Source organism: Gallus gallus, chromosome 28 (genome assembly GCF_016699485.2).
Source record: "Gallus gallus isolate bGalGal1 chromosome 28, bGalGal1.mat.broiler.GRCg7b, whole genome shotgun sequence".
NCBI lineage: Eukaryota > Metazoa > Chordata > Aves > Galliformes > Phasianidae > Gallus > Gallus gallus.
Window position 1 is genome coordinate 1,006,884 of NC_052559.1, and position 11,809 is coordinate 1,018,692.

The following is an 11,809-nucleotide window of genomic DNA, read 5'->3' on the forward strand; positions in this document are numbered from 1 at the left end:
TATATTGCCATATCAGTGCTTCTGCTCTGCTTATTTTCTGCAGAATGCTTGCAGTACTTAAAGGGAGAATAATACATTACACAGCTGGCATTGTTATGAGTGATATCACAGCATAGTAAGAAACAGTCAAAGACATCCAAACAAGAGGCGTGTGTTATAACAGTCAAAATAACCATCTGTATCTGTATTCATAAATACAATAAGAGAAAAAAAAATTATTTTCCTTCTCTGAAACTGCTTAAGATAATTCTTGTAATTGCACAGCGTGTACTAGGCCAATCACACCACTCTCACAGCATCATACTGCCAATAGGAAGACAGCAGTATCTCAAAGTACTGTTCCAAATTTATAATGTATATACTCTGCTCATGTTTTAAAAAGTTGGTTTACATGTTACTTGGAAAAAGAATCCTATTAGAATGCTTACCCAGCAAATTATTTAGTTGCTCTTGTGTCAAGCTATACCCAAATAACTTCTTTTTTTGCTGGTTCTGTTTCCTTCCAGCATATGGCATAGGCCTTCTTGTGACCTTTGTCGCCTTGGCATTAATGCAGATGGGTCAGCCAGCTCTGCTCTACTTGGTACCCTGCACTCTAATCACCAGCTTTTCAGTGGCTCTTTGGAGAAAGGAGCTTGCCATGTTCTGGACGGGCAGCGGCTTTGCGGTGAATACCAGTTTGATATGAGTGTCTTCAAGAAATACTAATATTATAAAAACCTAACTAGAATTAAAGTTGAGTAAAATATTGTAGTATTATCCACCAAAGCCAAATATTTTTACTTTTTTTTTTTAATGCACTTTTTTTTCCCCTAAGTAATATTTTCATTTTCTTTCTTTAATATATATGGCCACTTAAATTGACTAGTGAAAAGTAAAGTAGAACCCTGTCTATACTTCATTCTGACACAATTTTACTGGTTTGATCTTTGTTGCAAATATCATTGCCATTTTGGTAAGTAGCTCCTTAAAAGTATTTATCTTCCTAATTTTTCCTAGTCTACTGCTTATGAAGATCTAGTTAAGTATACTGAATTATCATTTTCGTGGTATAAATGAAACTCATTTGATTCTGAATGGAATAATTTCTATTATGTTGAATCACTATATACTGTGATGAATTACCCCAAAGGGGAGAATCTGTGTAGCTGGAGGTTCTCTCCCAGTGAGTTTTGTAATTTTTGAATTATTGAAAAAAAAATTAGCGATCATCCAGAATGTGTTGGAAAAGATGCTGGTTGCCATGCACTGATAGTAAAGGTAATCAAAGCCAGAGAATACTGAAGTGCCAAAGTGCTGTCTGCTTGTTCCTGAGTAATCAGCAGAGCACGTCTGATATCAGTGAGGAAACATCCAGCTACAGATTCTGTTTCTTTCATCTTTTCCAGACTTTAATTCTTTATTTCTGTTAATTGGTACAACTCATCTCTTTGGTCATTATAGATTGCTTACAGTTCCTGAAATTGTACAGATAGTAATGTTTCTTGTTTCAGGGTCCTTCAGTAAGAACATAAAATGTGATGGAACTGCTTGAGTCAGCAAATTGCATTTCTTCTTATTATGGGAAGCCAAGTAGTATGCAGTTAGCTGGGTAGGGCCTGCAGGCTTTATATGCCTCACACAGGTCATCTTTGAGGTAATCTGTCACAGCTGATAAACCAAGAATAAGAGATTAAAACCAGTGCTGTTAACATCACCCAAAGATTACAGTTAAATAAATGAATGGTAATCCGCTATAGACTTGTAATAGCAGGATTCCCAGGAGGAACTTAGCACATAAGTTCGTCCTCACAAAGAAAATCTTTTAAAAAATTCATAATCCATTAATTCATGCAGCTCTTATTTGGAGGAACAGTATTTCCTGGTTACAAATCCTGTAGGCATTTCACTGCTTACACACAAGCAAACACTTGTCTGCAAGTTGTTGTTTTCTTCTTCAGGACCATGCCATCTTCCTCCCATAGCCTTACCAAAATTCTGTCTTAAAATTTTAGACCAGAAATCGTGAGTTTGAGCAGCAGTTCAAAACTAAACTTTTATTGTGAATAATAAAAGTTTGGTGGGTTTTAAAAAGTTAAAATCCCTGAAACAAAAATCCCCTTATGCACCCTAAATGGCAAAGGTAGGATAGCTGTATGCATGTGTCTGTCACTGGAGAATGGTAAGGGATGTTGTGCCTTTTGTCTTCACCTCGTGTGACCATTTTGATCATACCTGACACCTGACTGGAGTTGAATATGTTTGTTGTAAACTCTAATCTCTCTACAGTTAATTCTGCTCTTCACAGCAGTAATAATTCCTGTTTTTCATCACTCTGTCATCTTCCATTTGCAGAAAGACCTACCTCAGCCTCCCTTGGTGATAGCTTCTGTCAACTGCCCTCAGCTTCCTAAAGATAGCAACGTACCAGCTTCTCAACAAGAGACAGAGGAAATGGCCAACCCTACCCTCCACGTGAAGGAGCTGCACAGCCCCACCTTGGCTGCAGAGGAGCCAGCTGATAATGACACAAAGACGGAACAGTCAGAAGTTTCTATCGCACAGAGTGAGGAAGCAGCTGGGCACAACAAGGATGACCTTGAAAGTAAATCTCTAAACCTCGAGCAAAAACAGCTGGAATAAACAATTTGATAGGAACTCCGTATTTTCCCTCACAGACGTTCATGTAAAACCAGTATGTATTTAGACTGGTTCAGTAGTATTCACATTCATTGAGGAACCTCGGTGGGAGTCTGATCATCAAATCCAACAAAGAATGTTCTGCCTCCAGCTTTGGTACAGCTATACACTTCAAACATATTTCTGAAATATGGTGCTCTACAAGGGTTCTGATGTATGGATTTCAATTATCATTTTATTAGTGAATGCCTTTGACTGATCCATTTTAATTATACCAGGGTAGTATTAAGAGTCTTTATTTACACAGTACTCTGTGCTTTGTGGCTATTTTTGCTGCTTTAGCATAGTGTAGGTTAACGTGGAGGAAAGCATTGAACAAGTCTGCTACAATGCTGAGTTGAAAGAAACACAATAGGACTTTAGCACTTTCCCTATTGTCACCTTTTACTTTTCCTACTTGTCAAAGCCATTGCTGCAAGGGAATGCTTTAGTATAAGCTGACATTCAGGAAATGCAGAGAATGGTTAAATTGCCAGCCTCTGAAAGGATTTGTACTACCAAGGTGCATTAAATGCATCTCTTAAACTTCTTTGTTTTTACTTCCAGGTACCTGTGTTGGCTACTAGTCTAGTTTAAAAGGTAGGATGAATGGAGCTACAAGAAGATTGCTAAGCGCTCCATGAACTCCAGGGGTTGTCTCTGAAAAGAAGGTGTTTGTCACAGAACACCACCTGGTGGAATAAGGATATTAAGAATGTTTGCTTTAGAAGTGAAATACAAGCCAGATAAATAAGCAAATAGGTGGTAGCATTAAACTAAACTTTATTATTTTCATTGGGGAAAATGTTACAGTAAAACAGCAAAAAGGATAAGTAAAACCTCAAGAGCCCAAACTGATGAACTTTAAGGAACATAGTTGTGGTCACTATCTGAAGAAAATAATCTGATGTTTTCATTCTCAAGGGAACACATGGTGCTATAGTAGGTTGTGATTTAGAGCTACTTGCTGCTTGGGAACCAATCAGCTGCCTCAGATAATGGTTTGTCTTCATCCCAGGAGTAGCTGAAGCATGGCCTGTCAGAAGCATTCTGGAAAGAGGCTGTGATCTAACCATTTTGCCCCTCTTGCTAAGTGACATTGCAAAGGACACCGTTTGTAAGCGTAAAACTATTTGGGGTGCAGGTGGTCTTAATTTATATTCCTGAAATTAGACATTTTCTTTGTGTATGTGATTGAGTCTTTTATGCATCTTTTATGGGAAGATGATGATATTTGTGTACCATTTGTTCTATATATGAACATTTGGCGTTATCAAAAGCATTTGTGTTTTACATTTAAATTGCAGTCCCCTAAAGCCTCAAACACTTCATGTTAAAACTGAGAAAGAAAACAGAAGTGTTCTGGGATGCTGGAATATGTTCCTAAATTGCATGGGAGAAATGCTTTTCAGAGCATTTTGAGAGCCTAAAATGACGTTTACAAAAGCATCATCATTTTGTCCCAGTCTGAGGCAATGATTTTAAATTAAGAGTCTCCAGTTGGCACGTTGAGTTCAATTCCAAAAGGTTCTCCTTTAATGTCTGCCTGTTAAACTTCAGCCTTCATCTCTTTGGCTAGGTCTTCCAGAAGTTTGCCCCATGGTCTTCTTTTTTGGATGCTCATTTCTTATCTGTTTTGCATTGGGTGGGTAATATTCTTTCTCTGGAATGTGTAAAGTTTTCTGTAAAACCACAACGTGGGGTCAGAATTTTACCCTCTTCTTAAAGCCCTGTCTGATAGAGTGATTTCATAGCATAAGTCCCAAGTCCTGCACTGCATTTAATTTACGAATGACCCAAATGGAAGATAGTAGTATTAAAGACATCTGGGTTATTTTTGTTCTTGTTTTCTTCAGTTTCCTCTTTGATGGACTATGTTTGCCAGTGGTAATCTGAATTTCAACTAACTAAAAAGCAAAGGAGGCATTTTACTGAAAATATCAGCCAGCTGGATTATGCCTTAATTTAAACCATTGTATAAGTTTATATATAAAGAAAACAATCCTGTGTTTAAATGATGAACTTGACAAACAGCGATGAAAGTTTGGAGAATGACTCCAAGTTCTATGGTTTTTTTGCTTTGATTGTTTTTCAGTCATAATACTATAGGGAGTAATTTTTATACACTGATGTCAGTAGTTTTCTGATGATGAAGCGTTAAGTTTTATCACCTTGAAAATGTATTTTAACATTTGTTCTCATGTGGGTTAGGAAACAGTTTATTTCTCAAATTGTTTATAACTCAATGAAAATGGAAGATTTATAACACCGATGAACTTGTGGACACCTGGTAGTTGCTTTATGTTTCATTCTAGATGGTTCTGCATATGCTTCACCTTTATGTTTTGGGTGGTTTTCCACCTATTTAAGTGTAAGTTTGTTGTGTGTGCTTTTCTGCTTCTCAAACTACAGATATCAGAGTGAAAAAAAAAATAGTTACTCAGTGCAATATCTCCAGTTAAAGTATATAAACAGTTACATACTTTGACTATTGCAGTACTGTACACCTTTGGTGCACCAGTTTGGCTGCGACTGTTTGGACCCTGGTCCTGCGCAGTTCAGTCACTCCCATCAGAAACTAAGGTTGTGCTTTTCTGTCTTTCCCTGAACTGCCTAATGTAAAATTTAATGTTGTACAGGAAAATGTCAAAATACGTTCAGTGTTGGTGATTCTGATTTTTATTTGATGATTACAGATGTACATCCCACACTAAACTTGAGTTAAAAGGCTGCTTCTGGAGTAATGACGTTAAAGTGCTTTGTGTTTAGCCCTTTGGATTACCTGAGTAGCAAGGGACAGATTCTTTCCTGGGTCAAAAAATACTAACTACGAGTCAATGCATTGGACTGACTGGGTTTGACTTGTATCCTCCTGAAGGATTGCACAAATGCAGCTGAAGGCAGAATGCAACATCAAGGATCCTCATGAGAGTGGCAAGGGAGAAGTACCCCACATCCTCTGGTAATTTATGTGAGTCGTCTTTTTCACTTGCCACATTTCTTTTACACTAACTATACCAAATTTCTTGATTTTGTTTTTTTTTTTTTTACTTGATTCCTTGATCTCAGATAATCAGTGAAACTTGTCCTGCAGAAGCTGCTCTTTTTTTTTTAATTATTATTACATAGCCCCCAGTCTGTCTGCTGTTAAGAATGCCCTCCATTTTTCAGACATGCCCATTTCCATGCGTTATAATTGTTTTTTTGCATCTGTGATGCATCGTTACTGAGACTCTATGGCCGTAATGTTAATGCCAGTTGGTTTCTAAGTATGCTGGGAAATAGCACAGACTGTGGAGCCAGGAAGATTGTAGCTACTGAACAGAGAGCTGCAGTAATACAGTTTGGAGCTTTGCTGAAGGTGACTGCATCCATCAGTCAAATAACACGACATTTGGGAGATGTGTATTTACCTGCAGTTCTTGTTTTGCTCTGTGGAATTTGGTGGGCAGCAGAATGCTCGGAGTTATCATTTTGTTGGGTTTTGTTGTTCATTTTAAAGCTGTTTCAAAATGAAATTGTTGGGTCACCATGTGTGTTCAGTGCCTCCTCTGGATGTTTCACCCTACAGTTTGTAGAGCTTTGTTACTGACTTAGAACATTTCTCAGATCTCTGCTTAACTTCTCTACTTCCTATTAAATGCCTTTGGCCTTGAAGGATTCCTTCCTTCCTTTCATTCAGCTGTTTTTACTGGCTGGCTAGCCCAGTAAAAATTAAAAAATAAAAGCAAACAAGAGAATGCCTATATTGGCTCTCTAAGTGAGTGCTCACATACAGCTCTTCTATTGTGAGATCCTGCAGTTGTGCCCTATAGTTTTGTTTGTCTGTCTTCTCTTTATCCCATAGTTGTGTAGTGCATGTGTCATTTTTCATGTAGGAATGGCATTAGAATCATGGGTTGGTGGTGGGGAAGACCAGATAATGACCGCAATGGCTGGCCATGGGAAGCACAGGAAAGCTTAACTCCAAGAAAGGTGGGGAGTTTATAGCTCAGTGGGAAAGCATTGTGGTTGTCAGTTCAGATCTCACCTTAAGAAGATGTCTTTGGCTTTGTTTTGCTAAGGTGAAGCTCATAAATCCTCTGGGCAGAAATCACATCAAAGCACACGTTAAATAGTTGCAGTGCTTTTCCTACTGAGATAAGAAATGTTGTATTTTGAAATGTAGATTGAGTTGCATTGAATGGCACTCTGGAATGTTTTCATTTCAATAATATGCTCTTCTGTGAATCTTTCTCCTTTGAATATCAAAGGTGAAATATTCAGGCAAATATTCAGATTATGTGGTGGGAGAATGAGGTTTCATTGTCTTTAGATCAATGACAGATAACACATGATGGCCTTAAATTGAGTTTTCTTGAACCAGGAATGAGTGTATTTTACAGCAAGTCATCATTTCAGGCATTAGTACAGAACTTAACCTGGTCTTATGCAGTTGATTGGGTTTCAGTTCATTCCTCCAGCAGTTCTTGGGAATGCTGTGGCTCTTGGTCCTGTCATTGATCTGCTGGTGGCCACGGGTTATGAGTGGGCACTCTCTTGGGCTAATTTGGAGTTGTGTTCTCTTAACTGAAGACAACAATACAGTTCATCAGATTTCTTGTTGTATTTTTCTGTATGTTAACGTTCCCTAACTTTGCTTATGGCAAAACCTCATCTTAGGGAAAGTTTGAAATAATCTATAGGCTAGAAATTTGGGGATGAGCTCCAGCTCTCACACACACACTCTGTGGTGTGAACTTCCTTTGGGTGTTCAGTGTAAAAGTTAGTTAGCTGAAAATAGGCAGAGATGGGTCTGCATGGGGAGGCGGCCTTGTTCTGTCTGAGTGGTGTTAATGGCAGTGGTCTGAGCTGCTCTAAGTAGCTGTTGCCCACTTTACTTCAGCTTGTGCTTTGTCACTTGTCCTCTCCAAGAACAGAACAGCTCAGTGGGAAGAGACCTTCAAAGATCATCACGTCCAGCTGCCTGACCTCTTTGGGGCCAACCAAACTTGAATGAGGGCATTGACCCAATGGGGCATCCACCACCTCTAGGAAATGTTTCACACCCGAACTGCAGGGTTGCACATTATCTTCATCCTGTGGAGATGTCACATTTTAGCACTTCAGATGACTCTCTTCAGTCCTACAAGTCCCTGGCAGATAGGCTGTTTGACAACACAGGAAAGCAAAACCCCCTTTCCTAAAGGAAGATGTGCATTTACAGCCCCAGCAGTGGGTGATCTGTATGCTGTCCTCACCACAGTACTTTGTTTTTCGTGCAGCCCATTGCTGGAAGAACTGGGGTTCTGGTAGCTATGTCTGAGCAATGCTAGAGCAAGCCACTGGAATGCATGGATCAGACAGGAGGCTGCAGGCAAACAGAGTGGTATGAGCAGGGTTTGTGGGATAAGACTGGAGAGTATGACATGTATTTGCTCAATGCTGCTGTCCTGGATATTGATAGTAATGTTTTTTAGGGAGCAGGAGGTAACATCAGTCAAACAGTTTTAGATGCCCAATGTCTCTGTGAAAGGGCTTTATGATAACGTTCAAACAATAGCACATAGGGTGGTGTTAGGAAGACTGCAAACTCTGAAGGTTATTCCTTTTAGTGCTTGTGAGTGCATCCACTTAATTCTGCTTGTGTACTCACAGCAAACAAATTGTGAGTGCACAGTAAACTTTTCAAGCTCTCGTTCCATGAATCGCTGAAGGAAAGTCTTCCAGTGTTCCAAAAGCTGTGCTGTGATCTTTACTACTGCTGAGGCTTTGCAATTTGGCCCCTTAATTAAACTAAGTGGAATAAGTGAATAAATAAAACTAAATAAAAATCCCTGCTGAGGGAGTTGGCCGGGGTAGGAAGGCTGTGGCATAAAAGCTCTGTTGAAGTATCCTTCCTGCGCATGGGCTGTTAATGCCACATGCACTGGACCTATGGAACGGAGGTGCAGAAATGCAGATGGGACCTAAAGAGGAGGAATTTGGTTCTCTATAACAATGCAGTCAGTCATTAACAATGCTGATAGCTGAGTATCCTTCCCCGTTTTTATCTTGCATCTCATTTGTTTTGTCAGCAAGTCAGTAATGTGTATTGGTTTCATAGTTTAATTAACTGTGTTGCCAAACGGTAGGCAGCCTCATGTGAATAGGGTCCCTTTGCACAAACTGTAGAAGGTGTGGTATTTGCTAGGTGGTTACTTGGAAAATTGCTGCCTGGTGTCTACAAGAATAGATAAACCAGTAACGTGGGGACTTGTATCTATGATCTGTCTATGGTAGAAGTAAGGTCTGGTGGTGGTGGTTTGGAAACAGTTCCCTTCTCAGTACCATCAACTGCTGAAAACAGCCAAGAGCCATTGCAGCAGCTGAGAGAAAAACATCATTTCCAAGTCGTAACATTTTGGCAAACATTTCTGTTTTTCAGAGGTTGTAGATCCTCCTGTGATACCCACATCAGCTCCTTGGTTCTGTCTGGGTGCATTCTGCCCACTGCATGCCTGTATAGTTCCATGGTTTTGAGGTCAGCCCCTTCATCCACCCCATCTGCAGCCTTGTGTGTCTGGCTGTGCAGCGAATCATCCCAGCTATTTCTGTGTGTGCAAATGCATTGTAAGACATCGCATTTCCAATCACCAAATGTAGGTTTGTTTCTTCCTTCCGTGATTTAAAACACGGGGGGAGGAAAAGAAAACCCAGCTATTGTGTAACTACCACTGGGGGGAGATGTGAGGACGAGAGTTGGTTCATATCCCAGGCGTTTGGCTGGAGTGCTCTTGTCTTTTCAGTGGGGTTTTCCATGTTTGCCTGTTTTGGGCACACACACGTGTTGAAAGAAAACAAACTTGAAAACGACTGAAATTGCTGTGGGGTTTTTTTTTCATCTGTTTTGCTTAAGGAAAAAAAAAAAAAAAGGACTTTAGCCTGTTTTAGTTTAAAAATGTAAAGATTTTCTAAACCTGTAAAATAAAGATACTTAATTTTTGAACTGAATTTTGCTGTTTTGTATCACTGTTACATTTGAAATCCGACTGTGTGCTTCTTTTTCATCTTTGCACTGAAATGTGACAAAGTGCCTTTTGTGATTTAAGATACCCTGAGCTCCTCACGCATTGAAGTACCCAAAGAAACCTGAATGGGTATCCATGCAAAACTCTTAAAACTTATTTGTGGCCTTTTTGAGTCTTCTGTTCACATGCAGGACTCGAAACAAATCCTGAAACAGACAACAAGGAATCTCTCTCTTCCTGATGCCAATTCTCCCCCAATGGGATCGTGGTACAGACAGGACTAAGCAGCCCTGGTGTTGTTCCAGTGATGGGAAGGGAAGGTGAGTGCTAACAAACCCTCTGATAGAAAGTGCAAGTCTCTAAGGAATTAGAGGGCACGTCGTGGAGGTGTGGTGCAAACTGAAAGTGGGTGTATTCCTACTCTACTCTTGTGTTCATGGTTGTTGGTATGTCCCACTGAATCACAGGGTAGAAAGGACCTCAAGATTGAGTCCAACCCCCTGGTAAAGCAGTTCCCTACAACAGATCACACAGGTTGGCATCCAGAAGGGTCTTGAATATCTCCATAGAAGGAGACTCCACCACCTCTCTGGGCAGCCTGTTCCTGTGCTCTGTCAGCCTTACAGTAAAGATGTTCTTCCACATGTTTGTATGGCACTTCTGTGGTCAAGTTTTAGGCCGTTACTCCTTGTCCTATTGCTGTGCACCACTGAAAAGAGCCTGACCTCATCCATTTGCCTCCCACCTTCCTTCAGACATTTATAAACATTGATCAGATCCCCGCCTCAGTCTTCTTTTCCCCAGGCTGCACAGACCCAGGTCACTCAGCCTTTCCTCATACAGGAGATGCTCCAGGCCCTTTACCGTCTGTGGCCCTCTACTGGACTCCTTCTAGGAGATCCCAGTCTTTTTTCACACTGGGGAGCCCAGAACTGGACACGGTATTCTACATGTGGCCTCACCAGGGCAGAATAGAGGGGGAGGATCACCGCTCTTGACATGCTGGCCACACTCCTTTTAATGCATCCCAGGGTCCCATTGGCCTTTCAGGCCACAAGGGAACACTGCTGGCTCATGGCCAACCTGTAGTCTACCAGGACCCCCAGGTCCTCTGCAGAGCTCCTCTCCAGCAGCTCATCCCCTAGCCTGCATTGTACTCCCCTCGTGCAAGACTCTACAGTTGCTCTTCTTAAACCTGTTCAGGTTCCTTCCTGCCCAGCTCTCCAGCCTGTTCAGGTCCTGTTGAATGGCAGCATGGCCCTCAGCTGTGTCAGCCACTCCTCCCAGCTTTGTACCAACAACAAACTGGCAGAGGGTGCATTCTATCCCTTCATCCAGGTTGTTGATGAAGACATTGAACAAGACCAGGTCCAGCATCGACCCCTGGGGAGCACTGCTGGTTGGAGATGGCATCCAGAACATGCTGTTCCATCACCTTTCCAGGGCAGAGGTGAGGCTGACTAGCCTAGAGTCTCCTGGATCCTCCTTGCCCTGTTTGAAGACTGGACTGGTACTGGCCATCCTCCAGTCCTCAGGCACCTCTCCCATTTACAGGGACCTTTCAAAGACAAAAGAAAGCAGTTCAGCAATCACCTCTGCCAGCCTTCTTATCCTGTCAGGGCCCATGGATTTGTGTGTGTTGGGAGCTCTCACCAGGGAGTGAAGAAACAGCTGTATCTGTTCTGAGAAAGGCAGCTGAATACCAGAAGGGCTGTTTTGTGTTAAATAAAGAGGAGTAAGCATTAAGATTCAGCTGGGACTCAACACTCATCCAAGGGGCCTGGAAGACACAGCGCTTTCTGGGAGAAAGAACCACATAGCATCACCCATAACCTTACCCAACCCATTCCTGGAACACAGAAACCCCTGCAAACATGAAACTAGTAGTGTCGTCTCTATTCTTATCAGTGCTTTTAAGCAAAGAAAAAGCCACATTTGTTTTGTAGCACATCCTGTATTAGTTGAATTAGTATTCCAGTTTTCAATTTACATCTGCATGTTATAATAGAATTATTCATAGAATTATAGGTTTGAGTTCAAAGGGACCCTTAAAGGCCATCTGGTCCCACTCCCTGCACTGAGCAGAGCCATTACAGCTCCTTCAGCTGCCCAGAGCCCCTCCAGCCAGAGAGAAGAATGAAAAACTTGTGTGGCTTTAATGT

The 11,809-nt window shown here is 41.1% G+C and overlaps 1 protein-coding gene across 2 annotated transcripts in view; it reads left to right on the forward strand.

Annotated features, from left to right (window-relative positions):
- SPPL2C (signal peptide peptidase like 2C) overlaps window positions 1-9,630 on the forward strand; it is a 38,578-nt gene extending 28,948 nt beyond the window's left edge. The window contains exons 14-15 of one of the 2 annotated variants that reach the window (NM_001030933.2): window positions 507-667; window positions 2,335-9,630. In NM_001030933.2, the coding sequence (NP_001026104.2) occupies window positions 507-667; window positions 2,335-2,622 (449 nt within the window). In that variant the 3' untranslated portion in view covers window positions 2,623-9,630. Of the gene's footprint in view, window positions 1-506; window positions 736-2,334 lie in introns of both variants that reach the window. The other variant, XM_046904571.1, reaches the window with a different exon arrangement.
- Window positions 9,631-11,809: the final 2,179 nt, after the last annotated feature.